The sequence below is a fragment of the Mytilinidion resinicola genome (genome assembly GCF_010093595.1).
Source record: "Mytilinidion resinicola strain CBS 304.34 unplaced genomic scaffold BDZ99scaffold_17, whole genome shotgun sequence".
NCBI classification, from domain to species: Eukaryota; Fungi; Ascomycota; class Dothideomycetes; order Mytilinidiales; family Mytilinidiaceae; genus Mytilinidion; species Mytilinidion resinicola.
This window is the reverse complement of record NW_022985453.1, coordinates 459,745-472,914: the sequence shown is the minus strand read 5'-3', so window position 1 is coordinate 472,914 and position 13,170 is coordinate 459,745. Positions and strand designations below refer to the sequence as shown.

At 53.9% G+C, this 13,170-nt stretch overlaps 4 protein-coding genes across 4 annotated transcripts; 1 reads left to right on the top strand and 3 right to left on the bottom strand.

Moving 5' to 3' along the window:
- Positions 1 to 49: 49 nt before the first annotated feature.
- Positions 50 to 2,130, bottom strand: BDZ99DRAFT_524159 (alkaline phosphatase-like protein; the record flags this gene model as incomplete). Its single annotated transcript, XM_033725875.1, has 3 exons — positions 50 to 1,701; positions 1,798 to 1,897; positions 2,014 to 2,130. 3 exons carry the CDS (start codon positions 2,128 to 2,130, stop codon positions 50 to 52), a joined length of 1,869 nt encoding a protein of 622 aa, XP_033572878.1.
- A 1,079-nt stretch (positions 2,131 to 3,209) lies between these two features.
- Positions 3,210 to 5,136, top strand: BDZ99DRAFT_490384 (MFS sugar transporter-like protein; the record flags this gene model as incomplete). The annotated part of the gene is made up of 7 exons (XM_033723051.1): positions 3,210 to 3,301; positions 3,512 to 3,516; positions 3,570 to 3,856; positions 3,903 to 3,936; positions 4,006 to 4,219; positions 4,347 to 4,889; positions 4,971 to 5,136. 7 exons carry the CDS (start codon positions 3,210 to 3,212, stop codon positions 5,134 to 5,136), a joined length of 1,341 nt encoding a protein of 446 aa, XP_033572877.1.
- A 4,671-nt stretch (positions 5,137 to 9,807) lies between these two features.
- BDZ99DRAFT_539161 (uncharacterized protein) lies at positions 9,808 to 10,915 on the bottom strand (the record flags this gene model as incomplete). Its single annotated transcript, XM_033726666.1, has 3 exons — positions 10,386 to 10,915; positions 10,095 to 10,282; positions 9,808 to 10,063 (listed from the first exon to the last, which is right to left on the bottom strand). Exons 1-3 carry the CDS (start codon positions 10,656 to 10,658, stop codon positions 9,808 to 9,810), a joined length of 717 nt encoding a protein of 238 aa, XP_033572876.1. The 5' UTR covers positions 10,659 to 10,915.
- Positions 10,916 to 11,429: 514 nt separating this feature from the next.
- Positions 11,430 to 11,786, bottom strand: BDZ99DRAFT_479933 (uncharacterized protein; the record flags this gene model as incomplete). The annotated part of the gene is made up of 1 exon (XM_033722300.1): positions 11,430 to 11,786. The coding sequence occupies one exon, from the start codon at positions 11,784 to 11,786 to the stop codon at positions 11,430 to 11,432; it is 357 nt and encodes a 118-aa protein (XP_033572875.1).
- Between the last annotated feature and the right edge of the window lie 1,384 nt (positions 11,787 to 13,170).

The window sequence follows — 13,170 nt, the reverse complement described above, 5'->3', positions numbered from 1 at the left end:
AAAAAACTCTTGAGAATTCCACTAATCATTGAAAATGCAGCCCTTCCCCTCACATCGGCTTCACCACCCTCTGAAACCTTAGGATATCCTTGAAAAACTTCTCCGGCTCATCCCTCGCCCCATCCTTCCAATACTCATACTCAATCCAAGCATTCTCAACCATCTGCTCCTCCATCGCCTGCATCCACTTCCCCAATGCCGGCGCGAGCGGCACCACCCCCGTCTCAATCACATACTGATCCCACAGCCCCTTCAACTTCTCCAACCTCTCCGGCTCCTGCTCCGCAAGATCATGCACCTCCTCCGGATCCTTCTTAAGATTATAAAGCTGCCACCTCTCCGGCCCCTTCGGCTTCGGAATAAACACAATCTTCCAATCCCCCTTCCTGCATGCCGCCCTCCCACACGTCTCCCACCCCTGCACAAAGTCCTCCGGATGAATCCGCGGCGCCGCCCCACTCACAAACGGCTGCATGCTCCGCCCCCTCATCTCCACCACCTCCCTGCCTTTATACAGCGGCGCGGGATGCGCCAACCCCGCCATCTCCAAAATCGTCGGCGCGAGATCCATAATCGTCGCAAACTGGCCTTCCACCCCGCCGCCCCTCCCCTTCCCCAACACCCCCTGCGGCCACTTCGCGAGGAACGGCACCCGCACGCCCCCTTCCGTCGTATACGCCTTATACAGCCGACTCGGCGCCGTCGCCGCCTGCGCCCAGCGCGGGCCGTACCAGATGAAACTATCCCCGTTCCTCAGGTTATCCAGCGAGTTGTCGTAGTACTTCTTCAGATGCCCTAGCATGGTGCTCTGCACGATGGGGTAGGCTTCATACGCAGCCCCCTCGGCGCCGTTGTCGCTCATGAGAGTGACGAAGGTGTTTTCGAGCTCGCCGATGGACTCGAGGTAGGAGACGACTTTGCCGACGTTGGCGTCGATGCACTCGACCATTGCGGCAAAGACTTCCATCGCGCGGGAGGAGGCAGCGCGCTCGGTTGGGGAGAGCTCGGCCCACGATTTGGTCTCCTCGGCGACGACGGGGTGGGGTTCGACGTCTGGCGCGATCAAGCCGAGGTCTTTGAGGCGCTGGAGGCGCTGGAGGCGCTGGAGGCGCAGCGCGTCAGGGCCGGAGTCGTAGACGCCTTTGTACTTTTTGAACTTTTTGATATACTGCTGCGGCGCCTGCAGCGGCCAGTGGGGCGCCGTGAACGGGAGATACGCAAAAAAGGGCCTCTCCTCCTTCGCCTGCTCCTCTTTCCAATCCCTAAGGTACGCGAGCAATTTATCCCCATACCCATCGCTCGAATACCACCCCTCCGGCAACTCCTTCACGTACTCTCCATCCTCACTATGCAGCGCGATATAGCTCATCGTCATAAACGCCGGGATCTGGTCGCCCTTCTCCTTTTCCAGCTGCGGCTCGTACCCGTAGTGGTTGCTGCACGCCGGCAGATGCGCGAAGGATTTCTCGAAGCCGCGGTTCTGCGGCCCGCGCTCGGGGGTTAGCCCGAGGTGCCACTTGCCGGCCATCATGGTGGCGTACCCGCCGTCGCGCAGGATTTCGGGCAGCGTGACGACGCGCTCGTTGAGGTAGCCTTCGTAGCCCGGCATGCCGCGTTGCGGGGCGGTGGACATGGCGCCGGACGGGTCGTTTTGGCCGGAGATGTTGGTCCATTCGATGAGGTTGCCGAGGCCGGCGATGTCTGGGGTGGAATTAGGGGCTTGGAAGATAATAGTCATATTTTGCTAAGCAAACGGGGTATGAAGGTACTGCCAAGAAGGATTAGGGCGATTCTTACGGTGATCCGTTCCGGTGAGAAGCATGGCACGTGACGGCGAACAGGCAGCTGCGGCGTGGAAGTCTGTGAAGCGGAGGCCGGACTTGGCGAGCTGTTGATACTAGGGGTCAGCAGGAGAATGGTGATGGTTAGATAAGAGCAATTCCGATTTTGAATTCAGAGAGGAACTGAAGGGATGGAACATAATAAGGGCCTGGATGAAAGGAATGGACTCACTTTGTCGATATTCGGAGTGTGGATTTCGCTGCCGAAGCATCCAATGTCGCTGAAACCCAGGTCATCGGCGAGAATGACGAGAAAGTTCGGGCGTTTGGGTTTAGTAGAAGAAGACATCTTGGCGGGGTGAATTGATGGCACGCAGTGCGAATGCTACGTGAAGAATTGGAGAAAGCTTTGACCGTTTCACCTTTTCACAACTTGGTGAATAGTTGAAGCTTGGACGTAAGTATGAATCTAATGAGAGACAACGGGGGTGCCAAAATGAAGCAGTTGGAGAAATGGAGGGGTTTTAAGGGGGATCCCACGATATCTACACGTGAGCTTGGAGGAGTAAGAAAAAGGCTTCAGGTCCACTGTTATCCACAATTACCAGCGCGTATTGATAGGGAAATGCCGCTGGAGACGCCAACTTGGTCGAGTTAGGGCTGTATGCGTATCATACGACGTCCTACAAGGTAAGGCGCAGATCCACAGCGTTGTCTAGCCTCGTCAGCTGTTCCCCGCACCGCCATTCCATGTGCCCCACCTGCTCGGAGAGCTTATGAAGCTTTTGGAAGCTTGTATCCCGCCCCTGTCAATATTTCCACATCGGCACGTAGGTAATGTTGGATGGAATGAAGGATAATCTATTGCCTGGCTGTGGGTTTGCTGTATTCTGAGCCGAGTTCCCGGCCATTGCGTTGATGCCATCATGAAGTGATGATTTCTTGCCCCAGCATCCATTTGCTCGCCTTCCGAGTTCTTCTTTGAGGCGCGGATGCTACTCGGGGATCCCCACTAATCGATCTCCTATCGCTATGGCACCATCGCCCCTGTTAATGCTACCAGGCTGCCGGATGTGTAATCAGCAAATGGGAGGAGCGTATCGGGACCTGAATCGCCTCGCGGTTATAGGCTCCGCATTTGCACTAGATATGCCTCATTCGTAGATCAACTGCCGCTGTTTTGATCCCCGCATGTTGTCTGTGAATGTTACCGTCGCATCCGTGCCGCTGATCGAGGGATTCCACCAATGCTAGAGCTCAGGGCGAGGTTAGCATAAGAGGAGTATCGACAAATTGACCGGCTTCCGGGCGAGCTACCACACAATACCGTTCACCGTCGCCATGGCCACCGAGTACACGCCTTTAAGAGCGGCCGAGGACGACGACGTTGATGAATTCTCCTCCGCCGCCCCCCCGAATCTACAAATGATGAAGGCCACCACGCTGGGAAAGATCAGGGCCTTCTGGCTCGGGAGTGTCGTTTGCATGGGGGGATTCCTCTTCGGATACGACTCTGGAATGTACGTATTCTCTCCTGTTCTGGCGGTACGGGAGTGAAGTTGGTGTTGATGCGCGACTTCCCCCTTGCCTGAGCTTTGGCCCCGCCTCGAGCTTTTTTCAACCTCACCCCCTCCATCCTCACCACCACCCAACATCACCACTCATCGCCCCACCCTTCTCCTCTGCTCGGTCTCCTCCGAGCAGCCTCAGACACTGACATGCCACGCCAGTGTCGGTATGGAGCAGCTTCGGCCGCCCTCCAACCCCCTGGCTGACCGTGTCCTGTAGGCGGCGTCTTGACCCTCTCCTCCTACCACGACGACTTCCGCTACTCGAACAAGCACAAAACCTGCGTCAACTCGCTCAGCGTCGGGCTGCAGCAGGCCGGTGCCTTCGCGGCCTACTTCGTGATATGGCCCATCACGAATAGACTCGGGCGGAAGAAGTCGCTGATGCTGTCCTCGGCCGTCTTCTGCGTCGGTGCCATCATCCAGACCATCAACACCCACTCCCTCGCCGCACTCTACGTCGGCCGTATTGTGACTGGCATTGGACTCGGCACTGCATCGGTTGTTGTGCCTATGTTCAGCAGTGAGATGGCACCGAAGGAATATAGCTCAGATCGGGTCGCTTTTTCAGTGGTTTTACACCTTCGGTAAGACCCCACACAAGATCCCTTCCACAAAACACCTACACTAGGCAAATGGAGACTAATACCTGGCAGGAATCTTTACATCCTACTGGATCGACTACGCTATGACGAAGCGGGTCACGCCTGTGACGAAGCAATGGCAAATTCCGATCGGCCTCCAGCTCGTTCCTGCCGCCATGCTTGGCATCGGCATGCTCACACTCAAGGAAAGCACACGATGGCTCACCAAGAAGAGCAGACACGAGGAAGCATGGGAGAGCCTGAAATGGATTCGAGCCGACGAGTCGTAGGTCACCGTGGACGAGATGAAGGAGATCCGCATAGGCGTTGAGATCGAAGAGCGCGAGACCGAGAATTTCCAGATCAAGGGTGCGTGCGACAACCCATCTCTAAGAAGACAAAAGCTAATTCAGCCTTGTGATAGAACTCCTCGAACCGGACAACTTCAAGCGTATCTTCACATCTTTCGCCGTCTTCACCGCCCAGCAGGCAACCGGTGCTACTGCCTTCGCGTACTTTGGACCGCAATACTTCAAGTTGCTCGTCGGAGGTGGGGATAAGGATCTTCTTTTGACGGCCATCTTCGGAGCCATCAAGGTCGTAGCCTGTGGTATCTTCGTTCTCTTCCTTTCAGAACGGATCGGCCGAAGACAGGTCCTGATTTGTGGTGCGGCATTCATAGCAGCCTGCCAGATCTCCTGCGCCGCTATTGTCAAGAACAAACCCGCTCCCGAGAACGGAAACGTGACATCAAGCGGTATCGCCACGGTGGCCCTGATATACATGTTCGTGATTGCGTACAATCTCAGCTGGGGTCCGCTGCCATGGCCATACGTCTCCGAAATCTTCCCGACCAGAATCCGGGAACCTGGTATTGCGGTCGGAGTGTCGTCTCAATGGCTCGTCAACTTCGTCTTCTCTCTCACTACGCCATACATGATCGACAGCTTGGGATGGTAAGCTTTTTCCATTCACTCTCCACCTTCGCCATCCATCCCAACTCTTCCTCGTCTTAGCATTTCTGACAGCCTTGGCAGGGGTACGTTTCTTTTCTGGGGTCTTGCAGATACCGTCATCGCTATCGGTACATTTTTCTTTCTCCATGAGACGAAAGGTCTTAGCTTGGAAGAGATTGCTCACAAAAATTTCGGGAAGGCGAGCAACTTCAAAGACATTGAGGCAGAGCATGTCGACGTTAAGTGATCTCGGCCTTCAACGTCATTGGACGATATAGATCAAACAATCAAGTCGGCTTTCGACCAGCCTGTATGGGTGCCTCGGTCAAGCAAGCCGAGTCTGTCGGGGTGTGACTTCTGGTTGATGAATATCGTCAGTCGCCATCTAAAATACTTTGACGTTACTTGCCTGCTATCGGCTCCATCCTCTACCGTAAGTCCTCCCTTTACTTCTTTCCGGCTTCAATCGCATCCCATTGATGCCCAAAGGTAAGTGGATGACGTCGTTCTGATATTTTCTTTCAATGCTTCGTTTCAACTTCAGCCCTTTTCACATATCGATCCGTGCCCGATGGGCTGCGATGAATATCGACCTTTCGAGTTCGTTCTTGACCTTCCAAGCCTCTCTACTCCATGTCTAAGTCCTCTCACAGCCGTGAATCTCTTCAAGGATGTTGCAAATTGTCGTTCCGAGCCCTATGGGCTGCGATGAAGTCTCGTTTCCTAAAGTCATCTTGATCTTCCTTTTTCTTTTTTCTTGATTACCGGTAAGTTGGTCTTCTTCGAAGTAACTGCGCCTCCAATGCTTGCGGCCTCCAGAGCCCGCTCTTCCGCGGATGTGCCGAAATGCTGTCGCGTATCTTTTGATCTGGAATGGCCATGCTATGTTCCACGGCACCACTATTCCGCGCTCTCTAATCGTCTTGCTCGACCTCATTCTTTATGCAATCTCGAGATATCCACGCCCACCGGGCTGTGTCGTCTTTTCTGTTTCTGCTATCAGCTTGAACCGTCCATTTCTTTTCCATCTCTCGCTCACTTTCTTAATGCCATCCGGTAAGGCTTGCTGCGACCCCTGGACTGCCGCATCGTACTATCATCCACGCCTCCGATGGTTTGCGGTAGCTTTGCAATATTTCTGTTGGTTTCTTTCAGTTTCGAGTCTTTCGTTCTCCTTGACGCTGTCTCGCCTCTTCATCTGGATATATCTTCGTGTTTCGAGGTCGCTTTTGAGTTGAATGTCCCATCCAATTACGTTATTCCATCTGCCATTCTATCCAATCTTGATATCTCTCAAATTGCTTAGCGCTCCATATCTCAACCTTTGTCAAAAATCTTGAAATGGACCGGTAAGTCGTTTACACTTATGCGCCCCCGGGGCTGCCGCATCGTAAAATCTCTCCGTCCTCCGATGGATAGTGGTTGCCCTACAGCTGCTCTTCAGGATTTCTCGTTTCCAATTCCGCAATTCTTTTGGAAGCCTTCCCGCTTTCAGTGCCCTGGGGCTGTCAGCATATTTCAATCTCATATCATAGTCAGGCCGTCAAGGAATCCAGGGAAACTAGTGCCAAAGTAAGCTTTCTGGGGTATTCATCAGTAGCCTCGTCACTCACGTCTTCCCTACTTCATCTGCCGGCATCCCGTCACCCATGGTGCGGGTTGTAAGCCCGGGGTACACCGTGAACGTGCACCTTGTCTCCATTTCTGCTGGCAGCCCGTTACCCATGAATCAGGTTTCATGTCCAGTCTGCTTCACGAATATTGAATTTTATGAAGACACGTTGGATCCCGGACACCAATGGCGCTCCGTAGTATTCATACTTAGAGTCTACGCGTCTTGTTCAGCTTCGTCAGCACATTTGGTGTTGTCTGTTGACTTCCGCATCTAATGGATTGCGATGATCTCCGCTTTTGAATCTGTGGACTCGTCGGTAAAGAAACCTCTGCTTGAAATTCGCTTAGATTCGCTCTCCATGAAATACCTCTTGCTCGCTACTTACGCGTCTCATGGATGGCGACAATTCGCAATTATCGTAATCTAAGGTCGTTAATGAAATTTCGTGGTGTCTCTACAATAATATGAGCTCTATTATTCCTGCTTACGTTTCAGCCGTGGATCGCTCGTTGCTGAGTTTTTCCGCGTCCAATGGATTCCGAGGATTTTTGCCTTTTTGAGCTTTCAAGCTTTTGATTAATGAGATCCCAGCTTGTTCCTGCTGGCTCTTTCGTGTAGGATCTCGAACGCCGTATCCCAGCGGTAGGGCATATCCTTACACATGTGGTTCCCCAGCTGCCATGCCGGGCTCTAGACTGAAATTGGGTGGATCTTGGTAAGGAAAATGGCATCTATGGCAGGCAAGGACACAGCGCTGGGGATGCTAAGAAGCAAAATGCCAGCAGATGGAAGCTTAAGTATTGTTTCTTTTTCTTTACCCTTTGCAGGGTTAGTAGATGCCAGGGAGGCCTCTTAGAGTGTGTTGCTAAGGGTATTGCTCTTAAGTATTTCTTTCTTTTATTAGTTGTTAGCATTTATTCTTAGTCTAATATAGTTTTAGGTCCCTACTCTTATATATCTTAAATCTTGGATTTTATTGGTTAGAGAATGGAACTTTCTTTATTGCGGTCGAGGTTAGTTGGGGAACCTTTTCATGTCTTAAGTAAGATTGGTAGCAGGGGGAGGACGTCTACTTCTCTATGTTTCCTGGTTTGGCATTTCGTTCCATCATAGTTATGTTTCCACGTTCTGAGTCCTCTTCTTCCATTACTTTCTCAAGTCTAGAGGGTCGCTGTTAGGATGTGCGCACGAGCGCCTTGTTGTAAAGAGTCCGATGACGAACCAAGACTAAAACTTGTAAATACCGCCCAAGGGTTTCCTTCCACGTACTGGGACTTCCTGGAGTATACCTTCCCCATGCCGTGGGGCCAGCCGTCATGAATTGCCGTACGTTGTTACACTCGTCGTGGTCTTTGGTGTCCTGTTAAGTGTGTAACACGATCTATCCTACAGCCCTTCATCTACGATCGAATATGACGCGAGAGCGCAGAGCATGGCCCGCTCATGGGCGGGCCGAGCGATCGTTGTGATGGAGGGCTGCTGCTTGTATGACAGATCCACCACAGTTGTGTCCGCCGCCCGTTCTTCAGACAAGCGGGCCTGTTGTGGCGAGGGAAAAAGCTTGTTGGATGTTGCCTCCACCACAGCCTTTTCTTCAGCTAATATGTGTCCTGGCCCGGGGCCTTCCGTAGACGACTCGGGCCCACTCCCCGAGAAGCATGGGAGCTGGGGTCTGTGGGATGGGATTGAGTGTTGTCGCAGTTGTTGTCCGCTATATCCGCGAGAAGTTGTTGTCCGCTAAACAAAGGCTTTGCGCCTCGGATGGGCTGAAGACTGCCGAAGGCCGCGCTGTAGCATTGTCTTCGCTCCTGTTAAGCTGTCGCGGAACGGACGCGCTGGATCATCTGCTCGATAGATGGGCGAGTGCCCTTGTCGTTCCAGTATTTGTTATACCATAGCTCGTCTTGTCATTCCGATCCTGCAGGAGATCCGTCCTGTCACTGTAACGCGCAGAAGATTGTTTTCTGCGTGAGAGGATTGCTGCCCGCCTAAGGAAGTTGTTGGCCGCCTCAGAAGAGGGTTGCTCACCTGACAGACGGGCGTGTCAAGAGGTTGTTGGACACCGCGGCGTTGTGTGGAAGTTGTTGTCCGTCCGACATGTCTAGAGATTGTTGTCCGCCTGACTCGAAAGAAAGCGTAGGAGTTGTTGGACACTGCGGCGTCGGCCTGCGCATTGTGGGCCGGCTGCGTCGCTTATCCGGCCGTTGTGTCCGCTATTGTTGTCGCGAAGGGGTGGGGGCGAGGCTTGTCGTGCGTTTGGGGGTAGGTTGAGGGTCGGTGAGATTGAAAGGGTGGATTGGGGTGGTGTCGGTCCTATGATGCAAGTTGCGCTAGGAGGCTTGTCTGTGAGAAAAGTGTTAGCGGAGTGAGCTCTGAGCATAGGGTTGTACTTTTGTCTTCAACAACTGGCAAAGTTCTTTGTCTGGCCAACCATGTCCGTCAACTTGTGAGTCGCGAGGGCGCATCGGAGGTGATGTCTAGTGCCGGCCGACGCATGGTGTCATGGCGGCGTTGTCTTAGTTGGCGGATCGGAAAGAGTTGCTGCGGTGGTGGAAGGAGTTGGCGCACGAGTTCTGATTGTTGGTGATAGCGCGGGCGAGGGCGAAGCTGTGCTTGCAAACAAGCAGCTATGCGGCGGCCTTGATCATGACTATTTTCCGAGAGAGGGTTGTTTTCTGGTGTTGTCGGCTAGGAGTCTTTGCGAGTACTGCAGCCCACATGTTCGTTCATTGTTTGCCGCTGCGAGATCTGCTAGAGATAATACTAGTGGAGAGGCGAGCGCCGACGAAGGTCGAGACAGGCGCCAGAGCGGTGCTGTGTTCGATTGGATATCTGGCGTAGCGGCTTACCTGTGAGAGGTGTGATTAGAGAACCTCTGAATAGTGAGGGTGGGTGCTCGGGCTGAAGCCGAACCTGGCCTGAGCGACTCTGGCTCCGCGAAGTTGTGTGGTTGCTTGGAGAATCGGCCTCGCTTCCTGCACCGACGTGGTTGTTGTGCCCCGTCTACGTTTGCTGCGGCGAGCAGAATCAGCCGTGTTGGCTGGTCTGGCTTGGTAATGACTGTTAATCACTGCTCGTTCAACGTCTTAGGAGTAGACACCGCGGAGGGGGACGATGTTGAGGTTTGCCGCGTCGACGGAGTCAGTTGTGAACCTCCTGGTCGGTGGATATTAGGGTCGATAGCTTGTCTGCCTCACAATTTGTTAGCCAAGGAGCTGTAAGTCTAGATTGTTGGATACGACGCACAAACCCAAAAGGGACGGGAAGCAGACAGACCGGAAAGTCGATAAATGGTGCCCGTCACTAGCGCAGACGTGGCAGTTGTTCGCCGTCTAGGTTTGCTAGACCAGCAGAGCCCTGTGCCGTAGCTTGTGGATGGCGGACCGGTACTGCTCCCTCAAATTCGTTGTGTTGCAAGCGGTGTTTTCCAGGTACTGTAGCGACAGACCTCTCAAGCCACGTCCGACGACGTTCTTCTGTGCGCGCGGGGTCGATGGTGTTGTCGCGGATCACATTGCCTCGAGTCCAGGTCCTCAACCTCTCCGTTATGTTGGCTATGCTGTTGGCGCTAGTTCTGTGTAAAGACGCACAAGTTGTGTTCCTCGCTACTAACGCTGGCCACCTCAGACGGCGGTTTTGTTGTGACGAAAAAGAGGCGGGCTCGTTGTACTCCGACCTGTCTCCCTCTGGGTTTCTCGAGATCCAATCTGTGTAAGGACGGCGTAGGCGCTGCTTCCATATCCATCCTCTGCAGTTGCTGATATGCTTCTCTTTCTAGCTGTCCATGGAGGCATCTCAGACGGCGGCTTTACAAGGCCAAAGGAGAGACAACCTCATTGTGTTCTCTCTTGTCTCGCTGGCGTTGTCCAATATCTACCCACCATATCAAAGGCGTCAGCACTGCTTTCATCTCCACTCCGCGCAGTGGATGATATGCTTCTCTTCCGGACTGCCCAAGGGGCTACCTCAGACGGTGCTTCAGTGGCGTCAAAGGAGTAGCATCGTCGCTGTAGTCTGGCTCTATCTGCTCTGGCCTCCCAGTACGTTGCTGCTAGTTGGTCTCGGCTAACACCTCTCTGATGGTGATAGTCACGGCGTGTGTGCTCGAGCTTGTAGCCATAGTTGTAGCGGGTCACCTCAGACGGCGGCTCCATGTCGTCAAGAGGGTCGGTGGTCTCGCCTTAATTGTGCACACTCTCCCTGCGTTCTTGGGGTTATATGTCTATGTAGACAGTGTTTTCAACATCTCGGTTTGGCTGTTGAGGCCGGGGGTGCTCGCAACCGTAAATGTAGGATGTAGGTGTCATGTGCCTCCCTAGACGGCGGTTTCATCGTGCGCGACAGAGTGGGTAGGTCGTCGCACTATGCGCTTCCACAGCCTGCGGTTATCATACCGGCCCTGAAACACAACATGGACACTGGATTGTGAAGCTGGAGAGAGGATGGCGGTTTCGTTCCGCGATCGAGCAAATGCTTCTGTTTCTGGCGATTCATTCAAGCCTCCTCGCACGGCGGTGTCATGGTGTCGAAAGAGTCGGTTGTTTGACACCGTCTCTAGAGGGCTAGCGAGATGGAGTCCCGGCGGGCCAGTCTAAACTTGTCTGAAGAAGCGGGATTGTAATCTGGCGCTGTAATCAAGTAAAGCGTTCTTCCCCTGGCTATTGACACAGGCGTCTCAGACGCCCACATCCTCCTGTGCAAGTAGTTTCTTCTTCATCGCCGTCTCCGGGGTGCTGGCAAAACGCGGGGCTTTCGCCGGCGATTTTGTCGTTATCTGGAGAAGGGGCAGAGTTCTCCTCTGCTGCCAGCCCATCGTCAAAGAGCTCCTTTGGAAGTGTTTGCTCGCAGCGCCGAGCAAAACAAGACACCTTCTCCTGGGTTTCCACACCTTCGCCGCCATAGCAAACCCCACGGCCGCAGATCTCCTATCCAGCTCCTTCATCTTGCCGCTTTAGGAAGCCCGACAACGCCCGCCGGCCAGCACCGGACGTCCGCCAGTCCGTCTTCCCCCTCGCCCTCGTCTTCAGTCCCAATCCCGGGCAAAATAACACACTTCTGCTCCAAGAACCACCACGGGTCCATCTCCTCCAGCTCCAGATGCAGCGGCGGGCGCCGCACGAACCGTAGTCAGCGACTTCGAGGAGCTTGCCGAACAAGTACAGGAAGGTGGTGACGAGCAGTAGGTTGAGCAGTGTAGTTTGCGGGCCGTCGCCGATGGGAAGGCAGAGGAGGGCGGAGGAGAGGGTAAGGGCGGCGGCGACGAGGAAGTGGAGGAGGGACATGGTGGGTGGCTGGCTGCTAGGTTGGTATGATGGAGGCTGTTTGAGGGTGTTGTCGATCTTCGATTTGTCATGTTTGGGGGTCGGGGTTGCGAGGCTGCGAGGATGAGGTTGTGGGGAGTTTACGATGTTTGGCGCGGTGGTGAGGGCACGACAATGGGGTTTGCAGAGGCGCGCTGGCCACGAGGATAAGGGATAGAGGTTTTATGGCAGTGCTATGATGAGTGCAAGTTGCAGAAGCTACAGAACACATTTGCAGCTCTCGCTGCCCCCCTTCGCCGTGTTGAGGTGCAGATGGGACTAAAAAGGACGATGCCGCCGCTCTGCAGCACCCTGCTAGAGGTTCTGCTCGTAGTGGATATGTGTTTAAGGCTGCTCGCCCACAGATATGAGGGGAGACATTCCCGGCGGCCTTGGGGAGGTCAGCAGTTGTCGCTACATCCCTTTGCTGAGTTCACAGGGTGACATCAGGTCTACGACGCTTACGCTTCAGCAGAGCTGTCCTTAAGCTGCTGGCTCGGAACCGAAGTATTATGAGCCCGCTGGTAGAGATCTTGATGGACGCCGGTAGAGATAGAAATTCCACCTCCATGGCGATGTTGCGGCGTCCTTCCACAATCCAGCGGCCTTGTGAAACCTCATCACCACGCCAGTGCTTGACTATGACATGGCACAGGAGCTGGAGGTCCTGGAGTAGAAAATGATGACATCTCAGAAAGGTTGCATAGGGTACACAAGTCACAGCGACTTGGGCACACAGTTACCACTCTCGCCGCAGGCCTGAGCCCGTCCAATAGGAGCATGGCGGTGGAGTTTCATGACGCTTCAAAGAGCACCCCAGACATAGCATATATCTCATCAGAGCATGTACGGGTGAGGGAAGCTGGGACGTTCATCTCACTTCCGTCGGGGTGTCACAACATTTGTAGCAGTCTGGCGGCGGCGAACCTCATCACCATGGCCGCACCCGTCTTCGGCATCGAGGACAAGATCATGCTTATAAACATAGATGCCCCAAGTTTCTAGAGCGACGATATGGATCACTCAGGTCACGATAATGGGGATTGGCCGCCGGGGACACTTTGCAGACAAGTGGCCGGCATCACAACAACTTCACGACGACGTCTCTCTACAACGCGGCTGAGGAGGCGGTTCCCACTACAACAGGCCTCGTATGTAGAGAGCTGAGAGATCACAGCTTGTTGAAAGCGGGCCACGGCAACAAGGCTGGTCGCCAGCAAAACTTTGCGTGGACTTGTCTGACCTCACAATAGCAGCACGGCAACGCGTCACACACTCGGGTTGTAACAGCTACAACCTAGGATCAACAACTCATACGGTTCACGGTCACCTACGTACAGACTTGGAGTTGCTGGCATAGTAGCTG